General features: G+C 46.5%; 1 protein-coding gene across 3 annotated transcripts in view; it reads left to right on the forward strand.

Moving 5' to 3' along the window:
- Positions 1-12500, forward strand: part of rps6ka1 (ribosomal protein S6 kinase a, polypeptide 1) — a 100253-nt gene that overhangs the window by 38609 nt on the left and 49144 nt on the right. The window contains exons 1-2 of one of the 3 annotated variants that reach the window (XM_048248833.1): positions 9264-9420; positions 11794-11847. The exons of 1 other annotated variant lie outside the window; for it this stretch is intronic. In XM_048248833.1, coding sequence (XP_048104790.1) covers positions 9379-9420; positions 11794-11847 — 96 coding nt within the window. In that variant the 5' untranslated portion in view covers positions 9264-9378. Of the gene's footprint in view, positions 1-9263; positions 9421-11793; positions 11848-12500 lie in introns of those variants that run through there. One more of the 3 variants, XM_048248816.1, reaches the window with a different exon arrangement.

Below are 12500 nucleotides of genomic sequence, written 5' to 3' on the forward strand. Positions count from 1 at the left end.
TGATCTCTACCCAGTGTTGTCTGATCTCTACCCAGTGTTGCAGTGTTGTCTGATCTCTACCCAGTGTTGTCTGATCTCTACCCAGTGTTGCAATGTTGTCTGATCTCTACCCAGTGTTGTCTGATGGCAGCTACTGGAGCAGCTGCTGTGTGTGTTATTTTGCCTCTTCAGCGTCCCTTGTCAGTCAAGCCCCAGATTACTCATGATGGTGATGGTGGTGGTGGTGGTGGTGGTGGTGGTGATGATGGTGGTGGTGATGATGGTGGTGATGATGGTGATGATGGTGGTGGTGATGATGGTGGTGATGATGATGATGATGATGATGATGACCAGTTACAGGTGGGGCTCTTTTAATTGCAGCAGGTGGTTGAAGGCATTTGGATTCCATTAGACTCCCACGTTTTCATTTCAAACCCCCAGCGGACATGAACAAATAGTCTCAAGATTTGTGTCCTACTGTGTGTGTGTGTGTGTGTGTGTGTGTGTGTGTGCACGTACATGCATGTGCGTGCATGCATATGTGTGTTTCTGTATCCCACGATTGCTCGGCGGCACGTTGCCATAGTGACTGTGGACCTTCCTTGGCGATGTGACACGTGCTCTCTGTTCTCTTGGCAAGAAATACACTCTGTCCTCTCCCTCTCTCCTTTCTTTCTTTCTCTCTCTCTCTCTCTCTCTCTGTGTCTGCCGTTCACATAACTCGTTCCCCTCTGCTCCATTCTGCATTTCATTTTTCATTCATAAATCACCATTCACACATTTAAGACGGCTCCTTCACAGCCACTCTTCACACACACACACACACTGCAGGAGATGGGTGCTGTAAAAGTGGTGATTCGTGACCAGGCTGCTCTCCCCTTCACAGATCCCCTCGGTCTCCTCACCCTCTCACAAAGGGGGGTGGGGGCGTTGCCATGGCGTTTTACTCTGAGAAGATGCTCCAGTGGAACATGTTGCTTTTTTCCCCCCCTTTTTCATCACCGCAGATTTCATTTCATTTTGTTTTCTCACTTTTGTATTTCTTTCATTTATCCTCTCTCACCCCCCGTCTCATCCTCACTTTCCCTCAGCATCCTCTCTCTCACCCCGTCTCCCTCACTTTCCCTGATCCCTGGTGTGTTCCCTGGTGTAAAGAGCTGTGCTGCCTGAGTTGCGGTGCTCTGATAGGACTCTGGCGGGGCTTTGATTTACACGCTTCTGTCAGCCTCCAGCCAAAGCCTCTAAATACTGACTGGCTGTTCCTCCAGCCAAAGCCTCTAAATACTGACTGGCTGTTCCTCCAGCCAAAGCCTCTAAATACTGACTGGCTGTTCCTCCAAGCTTTTTTCCTTATCAACAGCCGTGGGTGGGTGTGGGTGGGTGTGTCGTAGGTTTGTGTGTGGGTGGGTGGGTGTGTGGTTGGGTGTGTCGTAGGTTTGTGTGTGGGTGTCTGGGTGGGTGTGTCGTGTGGGTTTTTGTATGTGTTTGAGTAGTGTTTGTATACCATGGCCTAAATTGCGCTGCGGGATTGCGGGTATTGCGTATAATTTGTTCAAGTCCCACAACCAGACATCATAATGCGAGAAATTCCCGCATACACTTTACAGCCTGTCTTAAGAAAGATTTTTTTCGACTTGTTAATTTTTTAAACATTTATTTTATCCAATGACATAGAAAACCTAATGAATTGCCATGAATTAAGCCATAATTTTCCATGTGTGTGTTTTTGGGTGTTTGGTGTGTGTGGAGAGAGTCAAGCAGAATCTAGGATGGCCACTACAGTATATTTAACATTGCTGATGACTATGTCGGGACCGACGCCCCCAATCCCAAATTGTGTAAATCCCTCCTACATGAAGAACCTAAGGGGGGAATTCCCCACCATTTTGAAAAATTAATTTTAAGCCCTGTATACCCATATGTATTCAAAAGCAGCTTTTCTTCTCATTACCTACTGTCCTGTGTGTGTGTTTGTGTGCCTGTGTGTGTGTGTGTGTCTGTGTGTGTCTGTGTGTGTCTGTGTGTGTCTGTGTGTGTCTGTGTGTGTGTCTGTGTATGTGTGTGTGTCTAGTATTGTGGCTGGCTTATCTGCCCTGGCTTTGCTCATCACTGCAGACTTTACACTGCAGCTGAGACTGGTACCACCTCAGACTCCTCTAGAGCGTGGGGTTGCCATGGTGAATGAGAGAGAGAGAGAGAGATGTGATAAACGGCAAGTCGATGCTCGCTAATCAATCACTGTGATGGGAAGTAATTACTGCACATCTATCTTCAGAAGATTCCAGCACTGTTTAATAGCAGAAGATTCCAGCGCTGTTTAATAGCATTCAGGAAGGAAGCCCTCTGTGTTTCCATGGCAGCGCGTTTACGTTTAATCCTTTAGTAGATGTCTGTGTCCCCGCGGACCTACAGGGTGTCCTCAGGTCTTTAGCCCGTGTGTGTTTGTCCTCAGGTCTTTAGCCCGTGTGTGTTTGTATCCCCAGGGTCCTACAGGGTGTCCTCAGGTCTTTAGCCCGTGTGTGTTTGTATCCCCAGGGTCCTACAGGGTGTCCTCAGGTCTTTAGCCCGTGTGTGTTTGTATCCCCAGGGTCCTACAGGGTGTCCTCAGGTCTTTAGCCCGTGTGTGTTTGTATCCCCAGGGTCCTACAGGGTGTCCTCAGGTCTTTAGCCCGTGTGTGTTTGTATCCCCAGGGTCCTACAGGGTGTCCTCAGGTCTTTAGCCCGTGTGTGTTTGTATCCCCAGGGTCCTACAGGGTGTCTGTCCTCAGGTCTTTAGCCCGTGTGTGTCTAGGCGGCTAGGCGGCCAGTGGAAGTGAAGACACCTGTTTGTCTCGAATAAGCTCTCTTCATGTGTGGCATTATGAAGGGCTGAGGTAGAGCTCATCATAACCAACTTTGATAGTTTGATTGAGTTTGGAAAATGAAAGCCTTGTGTCAAATTCAAGCTAATCTAACCAGCTAAGCTAATTTGATAGCATGGCAGAATGTATTTGCCAATTCAAAACTGCACAATAGCTGTAGTAATAGCTCTCTTGAGACCTTTTGCTGCCAAATGTAATGTAATATTAGGGCCCTTAAAGAAAGACCAAGATCAAGATCAGCACTTCTCTGATCTTGAACACACGCCAGTATAGGCATGGGGAAGCCTGCCTACAAGCCACTATAGGCATGGGGAAGCCTGCCCACACGGCCCTACACGCTGCCTGGTTGAAAAGCATCATACTACACCCTAATGATGCTACAGGCTAATGATGCTACAGGCTAATGATTATACACCCTTATGATGCTACACCCTAATGATGCTACAGCCTAATGATGCTACACCCTAAAGATGCTACACCCTAAAGATGCTACAGCCTAATGATGCTACACCCTAATGATGCTACAGCCTAATGATGCTACACCCTTATGATGCTACACCCTAATGATGCTACACCCTAATGAATTCTTGAATTCCCCCATGTGATGAATGCTACAGATAATGATGCTACAGCCTAATGATTTCTTGAATTTCCCCATGGGGATCAATAAAGTATCTATCGATCGATTGATCGATCCTACAGCCTAATGGTACCTGCGGTTGGCCTGATCCAGAACACCATGCTGTGCTCTTATTGATGTTGCCTTTGTTTGTGCCTATGTGGAGAGCTTACGCCACGTCCCGTCATGTGCTGCAGGATCAGTTGGTTTCAGAGCCTCCTGACACCAGGTGGCAGTAAAGCACGTGGCACAGTGATGACTACTTGGTGCCCACCTCGACCCAGTGCTCTCAGACAAGTGGGCACTCGTGAGTTCTGAACGCAGGGCGCACCCAGTGCTTACAGCTCTTAGTCACCTCTGCAATGAGCTCTACAGTCCAGGGCTTGTCTAGGTTTGTGTGTGTGTGTGGAGATAAGTCTTTATTGTTTTCTATACCTGCTGTGGGTTCATTCACAGAGGTTTGGGGAATTGGAGGTTTTTAACAAGTTTCACCCCCAGCAGTTAGTCTTAACTCTATGCTCACACACACCTCTATCCTTAACTTTCTCTCTCCTTTTCTTTCTTTCTTTCTTTCTTTCTTTCTTTCTTTCTTTCTTTCTTTCTTTCTCTTCCCCCCTCCCCTCCCCTCCCCTGAGTATGACCTGTTTTAATACAGAGCAGAGAAGTGAAGGTGAATCATAGGGATTAAGGGGCTGTGTGTGTCCTGTAGCGACACTGCTGGCAGAATGCTGGGAGAGGAGCTGTTGACCTCTGACCATTATGTCTCATGCTGTAGGTTGAGACCCCCCACTCCAACACACACACACACACACTTGTGTTGAAATAGAAGACTCAAATCTAGTTTGCCGTTTCCGTGCTGCTAGCCATTCTCAGCCTCAAGTTTGGTCTTTCTCACTCAGTCACCCCCTCCTCACTCTAGGAAGAGAGTGTGTGTGTGTGTGTGACAGAGAGACACATTCCATAGCTGGACCTCTGCAGCTTTCCTTCATCACTTTTGCATTCCACAGCACTCAGTTCCCCCCCTCACCTGACTGGAGCCAGCAGCTCTGAGAATGCACACGCACACACACACACACACACACACACACACACACAGAGGAGAGGCTAGACATGGGGCGCCGCACTACAAACACAAATCAGATACACACACACACACACACACACACACACACACACACACACACACACAGACACACACAGACACATTCAGCTCACATGTTTAAATAGACCACACACTCATACTCTTGACACAGACACACTCCACTGTGAGCAGACATCTTGGATGAATTCCTGACCATGGAGGAGTGTGTTCAGTGATGACCTGTCTGTGATGTTCTCTTTGTGTAGGCAATCTCCTGTACAGCAGAAACCTGCAGCTCAAGCACTCTCAACAACCATGTCCTGAACAACTCCCCTCTCTCTCTCTCACTCCTCACTCACACTCTCTCTCTCTCTCATTTAAGCATGGTCACTCTGTCTTTGGCATCCTCCAATGGGCCTACTCACATTATAAAACCTGAACTTGTGTGTGTGTGTGTGTCCTTGTCTGAGTGTCCCCCCCCCACACACACACACACACTCCGAGGCTGGCTCAGATCCAAGAGGCTCATCTTCTCTCACTGAGCTCTTTGTTTATCTCTCAAGTGGAGTCTGACCTCCTCCTTTCTCAGACTGCAGACTGACCCCCCTCTCTCTGGTCAGATTACAGTAAGGGGGGGGATACACACACACACACTCTCTCTCACACAAACACCGATACTCACTCTCTCTCTCTCTCTCTCCTCTCTCTCTCAATTCAGTTCAAGGTAGCTTTATTGGCATGACATATATTTCTTTGCATTGCCAAAGCAGGACATCAAACAATACAATACAGAACATACGAAAGATAAGACATTTATACATATAAATGTGTGTGTGTGTGTTTGTGCTGAAAATGGTAGGTATTTCATGTGTATAGTGTGTATAGTGTCTAATCACTGTCCCTCGCTCTATGGCATTCAGTGACATATTTAGCAGCAAGAGCTGCTGTCTGTCCTTGCTGTCCAAGTAAGACAGGCAGTACTTCCTGTTCACCCAGGTTTCGGAACTCCGGGATTAGGTTGGTAAATTTATCGAAGTAGGTATCTAATAAATTCATATTTCTTATATTGAAGAAGAAAGTGCACCTCCGTCCCAAACTCACCTGTCATACAGTGACCACAGACTCTTTGCTCTCTTGGCAACCATGACTTTCTTAGTCTGCCTTTTTCTATGGCTAGGCTGTGGTCACTGAGTCTGTATTTGGTCAAGATCTGTCTCTGCTTTATATCTCTGACAGTAGAGAGATATTCTTCTAATTCATATTTAGATTTTATGGACCGATAACATTCTAGTTTGTTTTGTTTTTTTGTTTCATTATGCCAATGTTCCAAATATTTTTCTTTAGATTTCTGGATATTCTGGTTGAGATTTAGTCTAAAAGCAGAGCTTGGCTGAGCAGAGCTTGGCTGGCTTAGTCTCAGCACAAGCTGACTCAGAGGACTCTTGTCGGGGTTCAGATCTTGAGTTTTTGCTGCGATGAAATGAAGTGTGTCTCTGGGACTTGTTTGGAGATGCATCCAGAATGTAAGTGCTCTCTTTTGTATGTTGATGGCCAATGGGAATCTGCCTAATTCTGCCCTACATGCATTGGTTGGTGTTTTCTTTTGGATTTTTAAAATTAATCGACAGAATTCTGCATGTAGGGATTCTACAGGATGCTTGTCCCATCTAGTGTAGCTGTGCACACTGAGTGGACCCCATACCTCACTTCCATATAGCGCAATAGGCTGGATAACACAGTCGAATATTTTGCACCAAACTTTAATTGGTATGTTTATGTTCCAGAAGTTTCTTTTTATTGCATATAGCGCTCTGTGAGCCTTTTCTTTTAGAGCATTCACTGCCATGCTAAAGCTCCCCGATGCTGTTATGGTCAAGCCGAGGTAGGTGTACTGCATCGTGTGATCTAGGGCGGTGCTGCCTTGATTGATTGATCTCTCTCTCTCTCTCTCTCTCTCTCTCTCTCTCTCTCTCTCTCTCTCTCTCTCTCTCTCATATGCATGTGTATATTACTCCTCCATTTCTCTTTCTCTCTCTCTCTCTCTCTCTCTCTCTCTCTCACACATACACACACGGTAGCTGTACTCTGCATATGCATGTGTATATTACTCTTCCATTTCTCTCTCCTTCCCTCTTTTCTGCCTCTCCCTGTCTCCTGCTGTGCATGTTCATACTTGGCTAGTCCTCTGCTCGTCTGATACTTGGAACATGACTGTTTCTTCTCGTTCTCACCCTTGTGCTTCACTGGCAGTAGATCCACACTGCCCCCTGGTGTTTGGAAAGGGAAGTGGGAATCCATACTCTCTCCCCCTGTGGTCTCAGCTGTTGACTTGAAACAGATAGCCCATCAGTGGTCCACTCAGGACTCACTCATCTGACCGGTCATTCCTGTGACCTCTAACGTCTGACATCACCTCCATCAGAGCTCCTTGGTGGCTGAAGTGTGGATGAAATGTGTGTACGTGTGTCTGTGTGTGTGTGTGTGTGTGTGTGATAACATGAAGATATGGGAGATGAAGACCCAACTCGTCCTCTGTCCAGGAGGAGCAACGCAAGCCTTGGTCCTTCTCCTCCGTCGCCTCCTCACTCCCTGCGTTGTGGGCCAGACGAGTGTGTGTGTGTGTGTGTGTGTGCACTGAACCATTGACGCCCAGAACATCAGTATAACTATATATACTTTTTTGATCCTGTAAGGGGAATTTGGTCTCTGCATTTAACCCAATTAGTGAAACACAAACAGCACACAGTGAACACACAGTGAGGTGAAGCACACACTAATCCCGGCGCAGTGAGCTGCCTGCTACAATGGCGGCGCTCGGGGAGCAGTGAGGGGTTAGGTGCCTTGCTCAAGGGCACTTCAGCCGCAGCCCACTGGTCGGGGCTCGAACCGGCAACCCTCCGGTTGCAAGTCCAGAGTGCTAACCAGTGGGCCACGGCTGCCCAAATCACCGTGCTTTACAAATGAGAATGTCACCAACAAACAGCTGAACTCCTCCTGGACTCTGAACATCTCTCATGTCTCAAGCCCAGCCCTTTGTCCTTTTCTACTGTTCCTCTCCTCTCCCTCTCCTCCCATCCCATCCAGTGGAGCTGATGAGTATTTCTTTCCTCTTGGCTTTGCTGTAACTCAATTCATCTCCCACATTGGTACTGTATGTGTAAATGTTGAGGCTCCTCTTGGCCAATCCCTGCTGCCTTCAGGCTATTTCATACATTTCTGCTGGACACACACACTGCTCTTATCTTGTGTACTGAGCACAGCTCACACTCTCCTTTGCTTTTCCCCCTCTGTGGCAAATGGTGATGTTTGCTCAGTGATACACACACACACACACACACACACACACACACTACTCCTTCCCGTCTCTGGTTTGTCTGTCCAGTGTAGCTGCTGCCAGGCAACAGCAATGTGAGGCGCGTAGCTCCTCAAGGATGACACGGAACCATTGTTGTTCGTTTTAATCCGTCACACAGAGAAGCACACACATGCACAAAAATCAAACGCACACATGCACACACTCATTTACATACAGGAAGTTGCAAGAGTATAAGTATATACACTCTTTTGATCCCGTGAGGGAAATTTGGTCTCTGCATTTATCCCAATCCGTGAATTAGTGAAACACACAAACCACACAGTGAACACACAGTGAGGTGAAGCGCACACACTAACCAGGAGCAGTGAGCTGCCTGCTACAACAGCGGCGCTCGGGGAGCAGTGAGGGGTTAGGTGCCTTGCTCAAGGGCGCTTCAGCCATGGATGTGGGCATGGGTGAGCAGTGCTAGACCACCCCCGCCCACATTTTTCCTACTGGATCGAAGCCCTAACCAGTAGGCCACGGCTGCCCCAACACACACACACACACACACACACACACACACACACACACACACACACACACACACTAACCAGTAGGCTGGGGATGGGAGGAGGAGATGGAGAGAAATTGACAAGCGTGATATATATTTCTGCAGGACTGAGTGGCGGTCATATTTTGTACTGCTTTGCGGTACATCTCTCAGTGTGGTACATCTCTCAGTGCGGTACATTGATTGGATGGAAGAGCATTGCACTTTGCAGTTATTCTTTTTTTATTATTTGTGTGTTGGTGTGTGTGTCAGAGAGATGGAGTCAAAGAGGCTGTCTCTGTGTGTGTGTGTGTGTGTGTGTGTGTGTGTGTGTATACAATGTTTGTGTGTGTGTGTGTGGGTACACAATGTTTGTGTTTGTGTGTGTGTGTGTGTGTGTGTGTATACAATGTTTGTGTGTGTGTGTGTGGGTACACAATGTTTGTGTGTGTGTGTGTGTGGGTACATAATGTTTGTGTTTGTGTGTGTGTGTGTGTGTGTGTGTGTGTGTGTGTGTGTGTGGGCGCAATGTTTGTGTGTCTGTACACAATGTTTGTGTGTGTGCGCATTGTTTGTGTGAGTGTGTGCAACGATTTTGTGTGCGTGTGTGTGTGTGTGTGTGTGTGTGTAGGTACGGATTACAGATGTAATCTGGACCGACTGTGGCCTCACTCTGACACATGGTTTACACAGGAAGTGCCGGCGTTTCCTGATCCGGTGGCAGTGAGTCCATCCTCCCATCACCAGCCCCATTGCACAATAAACTGGGGGTGTGACCGTGTGTGTGTGTGTGTGTGTGTGTGTATATAGTGTCATCGAGCCAGTAGGAGTTGCAGAGTGAGCTAGAGTGTATGTGTGAGTGTGTGTAAAGCTGAGAAAGCAGTGTGTGAGGCTCAACCGTGTGTGTGTGTGTGTGTGCGACTGAGAGGAGGACTGAGCTAAAGGCTGGAGTGGCATGGAGAGCTTTGGCTACTTGTTGTGAGCTGAGACATGTGGAGGCATATCTTCCGCACTAAACACCGCACAACTCAGGCAAGTGTGTGTGTGTGTGTCTGTGTGTGTACATTGCTATAGTTGTGTGAAAAAGGGTATATGATTAATGCTCTTGTGTGTCTTTATAAACATCATGGGTGTGAGGGGAAAGACATGGTGTGTGTGTGTGTGAGAGAAGAGAGAGAGAATGAGAGAGAGAGAGAGACAAGATCTGGAAGGAAAAGATAGTGTAGAGGGTGTCCGGCGAGGACGGCAGGGTGGGTGGGCTACTGGGACTCTCCGCTGTGTCGTCCTTCTGCTGCGACTGACCAGGAGATGGGTTGGGATTGGGAAGTGACCGCTGGTCAGATTGAACCCAAGTGGGTGCGTGACCGCTGGTCAGATTGAACCCAGGTGGGTGCGGGATCGCGGGTCAGATTGAACCCAGGTGCCCGTGTGTGTTTTTTGCCACAGCTCCCCCAGCTTTCAAAGCTCTTTCCTCTGATAGATAGATGTGTGTGTGTGTGTGTGTGTGTGTGTGTGTGTGTGTGTGTGTGTGTGTGTGACAATTGAACAGGAAGGAAGAGAGCTGTCAGAAATAAGTTAGGCAAAAGAGGAAGTGAAGGGTGTGTGTGGTAATCAGTCTCTCTCTCTCTCTCTCTCTCTCTCTCTCTCTCTCTCTCTCTCTCTCTCTCTCTCTCTCTCTCTCTCTCTGGTGCTGGGAAATGCCTGGGCAAGTGTGTAATATCATTTTGGGCTCTGCATGGTCCCATGGCCTCTCCGCCAACACTGGCTCATGATGAGTGTTACCCCCCTAGCAGGCCCTGGGATAGTAATCTGCCCCCCTAGCAGGCCCTGGGGTAGTAATCTGCCCTCCTGCCCTGCCCTGTGTGTCTCTGAAGCCACATTCACACATATGGCACCTACACCCTTAAAACTCTATCCAACTATAGAGATGTGTTAAAAACAACACAAGTTGTGTTATTTTCAACACATCTGTTTGAAACGTGTACACAGTATAACAAAAGCATGTGTTAAAAACAACACAAACTGTGTCTCCCTGTCTGGACTAGATATGTGTTAAAAAAAACAACACAATTTGTTTTAAGCGTGTAGCGACAAGAGACTGTATAGTGTTAAAGTGATCAGGTGATTACAGGTACAATGACCACTGGTCATGTGTGTGTTTTAAGTGCGTGTGTGTGTGTTTGAGTGTGTGTGTGTTAGTGCTGGGCGGTATGACCAAAAATGTATATCACAGTATTTTTCAAAATTCTTACGGTTTCACGGTATATGACGGTATTTTTTTCCATGCATAATCAGATGTTCACAGCATTTTCTACAGGTTGAGAGAGGAATTGCTGCAGTACATTGACTAAGGATGGTCTATTTTACTGTCATGATGTAGAATAACTCCACACTAGTGGTAATGCAGTTTTGCATGGCCCCAGAAAATGATGCTGTTTACAAAGAGCCACTCATGATTCTAATGAAGAATCTAATCAGAATGCAAAGACAATTGCAGTCAAAATACAGAACTTTTACTTTGCAAATTTCACAAACATCTTGTATAAAACCAATACAAAAAGTAGTGCAACTTGCAATAATTAAACTTTTTTGAAAATTATACAATTTAAAATAAAACCTCTCTGTTAATATGCTTACTCTGTCAAATAGGCCTATCAGAAATGTAGTTATTGTGTGGTTTACATGACGTTAGTGGTAGGCTAACGTTAACTTGATGTGGATGTCTTGTTAGCCTGCCATGAGCTTCGGTTTGGTTCGCTAGGCAAAACATCAATAAAAAAAGTCAGTCACTGATTTCTAACTAGCCAGCTAGTATTGCTCAGTGCATGTCTATAACATGCTTTACTTGCTACCTGGATAATTTCAGCGAATATTCTTAAGGTGAGATGAATGATAAGATCATTAAACTTCACTGTGTTCGGTGGGTTGCTAACTAACGACATCACCTACTAGCCAGCTAGTTACAGCTGTTGAACAATCTCAATAGAATTTTGTGACGGTAAATCCCTTTCAATGCAGTATCCCTTAACATTTTTTCCTTAACTAAAGAAACAATTTAAGGTATTATTCTGTGCAACACCCTTAAATAAACCCCTTACCTAAGGAGAAATTAAGCCTTAAGGGTCATACTTCAGGGGAAGAACTTAAGGTGTTTTGTGTTTATCCTCACTATGCCCTCGCAGTCGCACCATTCTGCGCGTGTGAAAAAAAGTCCCGCCTGAAACACTGTGGCTGGCTTGTGCTGCGTTTCAAACGTTGGTAATCAAATACACCGTATGGCGGTATATTAAAATTCATATCATAACAAAAATATACACCGGTATACGGTGTGAACCGGAATACCGCCCAGCACTAGTGTGTGTGGTCCACACTTCTCTGACCTCTCTCCATGACTCCCTTTTACAGGACAGCTCTGAACTCTCCTGGGTAGAGAAGGATTTTGCCAAATTAGCTATCAAGGTAAGCTGTGTGTGTGTGTGTGTGTGTGTGGTGCAATCAGCCACCCCATGATGTCCATCTGTGTGTCTGTCAGCAACTTGCTGACCTCTGTGACGGAAGTGTTCTCTGTGTGTGAGTGTGTGTGTGAGTGAGTGTGTGTGTGTGAGAGTGTTTATTTATTTCAGAGTTTCCAGCAGCTCTTTGTGCTTCTCTTATGGTACACGTCCAATTAGCTGCTATCTTCCAGTGACTCCACATAGAGAGACAAAGCTGTTTTGCAAAGCTCAACCTCAATTGCACTTGCCATCATTCTCAATTTCATATCACTCGTGTGTGTGTGTGTGTGTGTGTGTGTGTGTGTGTGTGTGTGTAAATAGTGTCATCGAGCCAGTAGGAGTGAGCTAGAGTGTATGTGTGTGTGTAAAGCTGAGAAAGCAGTGTGTGAGGCTCAACCGTGTGTGTGTGTGTGTGTGCGCGCGACTGAGCTAAAGGCTGGAGTGGCATGGAGAGCTTTGGCTACTTGTTGTGAGCTGAAACATTTGGAGGCATATCTTCCGCACTAAACACCGCACAACTCAGGCAAGTGTATGTGTGTACATTGCTATAGTTGTGTGAAAAAAGGGTATATTATTAATGCTCTTGTGTTTCTTTATAAACATCATGGGTGTGAGGGG

This window comes from Alosa alosa, chromosome 1 (genome assembly GCF_017589495.1).
Source record: "Alosa alosa isolate M-15738 ecotype Scorff River chromosome 1, AALO_Geno_1.1, whole genome shotgun sequence".
NCBI lineage: Eukaryota > Metazoa > Chordata > Actinopteri > Clupeiformes > Clupeidae > Alosa > Alosa alosa.